This window comes from Octopus bimaculoides, chromosome 5 (assembly GCF_001194135.2).
Source record: "Octopus bimaculoides isolate UCB-OBI-ISO-001 chromosome 5, ASM119413v2, whole genome shotgun sequence".
Classification (NCBI taxonomy): Eukaryota; Metazoa; Mollusca; class Cephalopoda; order Octopoda; family Octopodidae; genus Octopus; species Octopus bimaculoides.
The window spans coordinates 42,230,854-42,236,971 of NC_068985.1; the positions used below are offsets into that span (position 1 = coordinate 42,230,854).

At 35.6% G+C, this 6,118-nt stretch overlaps 1 protein-coding gene across 2 annotated transcripts in view; it reads left to right on the forward strand.

Moving 5' to 3' along the window:
* LOC106876064 (uncharacterized) overlaps positions 1 to 6,118 on the forward strand; it is a 26,409-nt gene that overhangs the window by 6,413 nt on the left and 13,878 nt on the right. For both annotated transcript variants that reach the window (XM_052968356.1, XM_014924469.2), the window contains exon 2: positions 1,377 to 2,992. In XM_052968356.1, the coding sequence (XP_052824316.1) occupies positions 1,377 to 2,992 (1,616 nt within the window). The remainder of the gene's footprint in view (positions 1 to 1,376; positions 2,993 to 6,118) is intronic.

Here is a 6,118-nt window from a genome sequence, read left to right on the forward strand (position 1 = left end):
AAAACCTACAGAATTGGTCTCTAGAGCAGTGGAAAAATGTTATTTTCTCGGATAAATCATCCTTTACCTTATTTCCGACCACTGACCAATTATACGTGTGGAGACAGCCAAAAGAAGCATTTGACCCAGACTTCCTTCTTCGAACTGTTAAACATGGAGGAGGATCTATGATGATCTAGGGGGCTATATCTTGGAAATCCACCAGACCAATGGTTTCCCTTCATGGCAGAATTAATAGTCAAGACTATTTAAGCATTTCATCTGATAAAATTCATCCCATGGTTCCGGAGGGAAATGCAATCTTTCAGGATGATAATGCACCAATCCACACAGCTAAAGTTGTTACTGAATGGTAAGAGGAAGTGAGATTTAACATGGTACATTCTCTTTAGCTTATCACAAACCTATGCTGTTCAATAAAACATTTGGTCCTTATTTTAAAGAGGGTAGGAATTTTTCTTTAAGATCTTACCTACTGAAAGAAAACCATCGTGTGTGCGTGTGTGTGTGTGTTGTGTCTGCCCAATGATCCAAGTGTTTGATTACTAATGTTGGTTTGTTTACAGCCCTGTAACTTAGCAGTTGTGTGTGTTTATGTGTGTGTGTATTTATGTTTCCCCCTCCTCACTGCTTGACAACCTGTGTTGATTTGTTTATGTCCCTTCAACTCTGTGGTTAGGTGAAAAGAAACCAACAGAATAAGTATCAGACCTAAAAAAATGATAAGTACTGGGGTCAATTTGTTTCACAAAACATTCCAAGGTAATGCTCCAGCATGGCCACAATACAATTCCTGAAAAGATTAAAAGATAAAGAATCCAGTTATTGGAATTTGCAAAAAAATCTTCACCATGAAAAGAAAACTGTAATTCTAGCAATACAGAGAATGGTATTTATAGTAATGAATTCTATATGTGAAGAGGTTGTACAAAATCTGTATGCTGATAAGCAATTTTTAACTTGAACAGAGTATTCCACATCAACCCACCAGAAAATAACTGATGCTAGGAATGAGGATAAAATGATAAAAACTACTAAATTTTTATTCTATCAAAAAATGTAAAGATATGAACTTTTATGAGTTTTATTTTAGCTGATATTTTACTCAAAAGTTACCAGGTAACTATTTCTAAGATATGTTTTAGGTAGAAATTTGAATAAAGTGTTCTCATTAGATGATGCAATGTCTGTAATGGTAGATTGTTTATCTACATTCAATGAACTACAAATAAAATATCTTGATTTTTAATTAATTTTACAATGTTCCCTAGATGTAGAGCTTCAGTCATGTTGTTCAAAATCATGACAAAAATGTACTTGTTTTTATTCTTTTCTCTTTGTCTGAAAAGTTTTCCTTTCCTTTTTGACTTCTTCAGAGACAGCGGGGTACTTGACCCATGGAACCTTTCAGCTAAGAAGATGCATAGTTATGGCCAAACCAGAAAGCTTCAGATTAAATTTATCAGACTCTAACAAATTTTTAGGTAATAATGATGATGATGATGACGACGATGATGATGATATCCAAAGTGTTTGCAGTCAGTTAAATGATGATCAAGAAACTTATAGAATTTTGGATGACTCTATAACTCACTCTCAAGCAAAACCTGATTTAAGCTCTGGTGATTATGAAAGAAAAATAGAAGGGAACTTGTTAGAAGCCCATTCTGGTAGATCTGAAGATTCAAAATCTTTATATTCAAGAAAGAGTTCCAATAAAAACATGGCAACAGTCCAACATGGTTTAGAAAAGTTTCCTAATGTGTACAATATTCATAGAGAAGACATGGTAGAACTGGTTCAGGAACAAGCTTATCAGAGAGAACTACAACAACGAATTTATCACAATGAAAATGTTGACGCCAGATTTTCCTTCCGAAACCTCCCAATGAAAGATGCCAACGACAATGAATATGATGATAGGTCTGAAAATAAAAATGGTAGTTGTGAAGATCTTTATGATTCTCTTGAAGCAAATGGCCAATATAAAGATGAAGGTAATGATGAAATCAAGACTTCTCAAAGTAAATTTGATGATCGTTTGGATCAATTCTACTTAAAGAGTCCTCACAAAGAAAATAAAGTTTTGGGACCCATAAAAGGGGACCATGAGATTAGTGTTCAGAAATGGTCTGATGAACAACTATTCAATGAGTTTAAAAAGATAGCTGATGGGTATGATGAAAACAGTGTAGGAATGCATCATCAACAGTCACCCAGACACACTTTGGAAACAAATAATAACTACTGGCAACTAAATTCAAATAATAAAAGCACAAAACATAAAACATATTCAGGTAAAGAGAACATAGACTATTTACCTTTGGTTAGAAAACCAAAGGGTTCCTCAAAGCCCTCAATGAACTATGTGGAATTCAACAAATTCAATTATGATCAACCTATTAAGAACCGATCTTACAAAGACTTACATTCTCAAAAAAAAGATAGCTCTAAAACTGAAAGTTTTCATCGAAACAGCAGTTCAGGAAGAAGCGAACCTGCACTAAGTCATCAAGAAATAACAAGGCCTTTCCTTCAGAAAAAACCAGCTTCTGCTGAGGATCTGTGGAGAAAGCGCTCCACACAACTTGTCCATGAATTAGAGCGCAAGTTACCACCAGTTGGGAAGCTTCAAAAGTTTCCTAGTGACAGCAAAGTCAACTATCTGACTAAACCTTACCATTTACAACCATTGAAGCCAATTCCTCCCCCAGCTGCACAATCACCAAGGGATATTTATGGGAGTAATGCTCCATTGTACCAGACTAAAGTCATTGATTTGGATCCAATTTCTAAGGACTTTCTCACAGACGATGGTCAACGCATAAGTGTTGACATCAACTTGAAGCTGCTTTCTCCATCAGCTTCAACTCATTACCATCATGCTGATGGTATCCAAACTTTTGGATTTCCACCCCCAGATAGCAACTATAAAGTCTTCCCAAAAATGGCAGATTATCAAAATATGGATGAAGTCTCCAATTATGAAAAGGTAAGAATTATTTTTCCATTTGTTTCTTGACATGGTAATTCTTGTATAGCTTGCTATTGAAACAGAATCCCTTTCTATCTTGATGTGTAGACATGTCTACATATGTGTGTGTATGTGTGTGTGTTTTGTGTGTGTGTGTGTGCGTGTGTGTCTGTGTGTGTGTGAGTATGTGCACATGTGTGTATGAATGTGTCCACATGGCTTTGGGGCAGGTGTGGACATGTGTCTGTGTGTGTGGATATGTCTCTTCATTTGTGTGTGTGTTTATGAGGGGTACATGTTTATTTGTGGGCAGTTCACATGTGTATGTGTGAGCACCTCTTCATATTTGTATCTACATGTACATGTGCAGTACACAGTTATACATGTGTGTGACCATGTCTATGTGAATATGTATGTAAATGTGTGTGTGTGTGCAGGTCTGTATGCTGGTGTGTTTGTATACATCTGCACACACTACTATTCTATATCAATTTCACATTTGATTGTGAGATAGTATGGCTGTCTCTTCCATCATTGTCTCTTTATATTATGACTATCTTTACCATTACTGACCACAAATGGTAGGGATGTTTTTCCAATCAGTTACTGCAGATGTGGCTGTTTTCCACTGACTACAATTGGTATGGCTGCTCCTCCCACCACTGACCATATTTCGTATAGATGACCTTCCTGCACTGACTACAGATTGTCTGACTAACCCGCCTGCCACTATCCACTCAACTATGAATTGGGCTCAAAGCCTGCCTTTATGGTCATCAAAGTAATTCAGAAAAGGTAGAGTTAGGTGCTTAGCTCAGAGGTACCACATGATGACCTAATGGTCAGTAGTCTAGCATGGTTTAAATCTGCCATCTGGCACTTGGTTGCCTTTAGCAGAGTCCACTCTATTGTAGTCATTCAACCCATATCTCCTGTCTGAATATACACCTTGAGTTGTTCTGTGTCCCGTCCATCTCCCCTAACCAAATGTGGAGACCTTTCTCCAAATAAGTCACAAAATATGTTTGTATGTAAGCAGGGTTAAGTTTAAATATGTAATATCAATGCATGCATGGAAAAGTGAGTGTTTCGGTAGTAGTAGTAGTAGTAGTAGTAGTAGTAGTGGAAGTAGAGTAGTTTGCTCCAAAAAGATCATGGTATAGGTACCTCGTAAGCATCAAGCATGTGCATGGCTTGTGTAGCTGACATAAAGTGAATGATACTTATCAACCAAATTTATTAATCAATATATGTTATACACTTCATCCCATACTGAATTAGATGCAGATTTCGAAAAAATGACAACTACTATACACCTCACAGTCTAGTAATGAAGGTTGCTAATTACGCAATCATAAGTTAAAGGGTGTTGGGAATGGAGAAAGCAAATCTGTACTACATATGTTTCCAAATCACTCTGAACATATCATATGTAACTCAAAGGTGTAACATATATATATATAAATAAAGTGTAGCTTTTCTTCAGGTTGGATTAGCTACGGGTGTAAGCCATTGTTGCAAGGAGAAAAGTGAAGAGTCTACTCACTTCAGCCACTGTAAATACCTGTCCTGCTGCCCCTTGAACAATGTTTTGTTATGCACATTATATACAGGTGTTTAATAACTACAAATGTATCCTGATATGTTTATGTAAGTGCTTACAGCACGAACCTTAAGGCAAGATTGCATAACCATTGCTATAGCTTTCAGTCAGTAGTTAAAGTTAATTGCACCTCTGTGTCCTGAGACTCAGTATATTATGATATTAAATGGTCAATTGTACAACAAACTCAGTATATTATGATATTAAATGGTCAATTGTACAACATGCAAAACCATTTAGTGGGTATAATAACAGATGTTTCCTTTGCATTGCTGAAATCTTCGCTTTTATGGAATGTAAGAATAGTATTAACCAGTATGATGACCTGATTATGAAATGTAAACATTGATTATGCAAATTCACTCTTAATACTTGTGCTCCATCATCACTACTTTACGTAAACTTCCTTACTCTTTTTCTCTCTAGCCTCTCAGTTTTCCTAACTTTTTTTTTCCCTTCATTTTCATATCTCACACTGATAATTTACTATAGTTTTCTTTCACATCCCTTGGATTAAGTCCCAATGAACTTACAATTACAACATCCCACAGAAGCCTCTGTCTGAAGTAATTATCCATGTATGCGTATTGATATATTTCATATTCTATGCATCCTTATATCTTTCTTTATACTAAGCGTATTGATATATTCTATTCTATTTATATGTATTCATGCACTTGTTTATATTCTTTGCATGGTTTTTCTATATATGTATGTGTTTATATTTTTGGATCTTTTTATATGCACCATTTTTTTATATGTGCTAGTACTCATGGGTTCTGTAAATTTGATCTTGCAAAGTATTTATCTAAAGTCACATCTAATTGTGTATTTTTTTGTTTATTTTTTACATATACTTCTACAAACCTGGTGCTGTAATTCCAGTTTTATTGCCTTGTTCCAACAGATCTTACCTAGTTTGTCCTCTCTGTGCCCTCACATCCCCAATACCTATATTCTTTCCCCTTTAATAAACTTAGCCCTTTAGCATTTAAACTGGCTTTATCCACCCAAAATATTCAATCTGCTTTAAGTTGAGACTGGCCAAATCTGGCCCCTCACACCTATCCAACAATGTCATTCTAAAAATATATTGTCATGTCAACAGAATCTTGAAGCTACAAGATATTTCAATGATTATGAATAAATAAGCATTACATTTAACAGAATAATCTGAATACTAAAGGGTTAAATACACTTTTTCCACTCACATGTTGGTGAAAACGAATTTCATTGGTCAATTGACAAAGCTGTTTCTAACAACCATTCTGATGTGTCTGAAGTTAATAGATTCTTCTCTTGTCTCCTTGCAACAATGGCTTACACCCACAGGTAGTCCAATCTCAAGAAAGGCTAAGCTGTATGTATGTGTTAGACCTTTGAGTTACATAAAGCATGTTCAGACTGGCTTGGAAACATATTTAGTATAGATTGGCCTTCCTCATTCTTTGCACCTTTTAACATACATCTATTTATCTATATCTTTATCTATCTATCTATCTATCTATCTATCTATCTATCCATCTCCTGCTCTCCCCCCC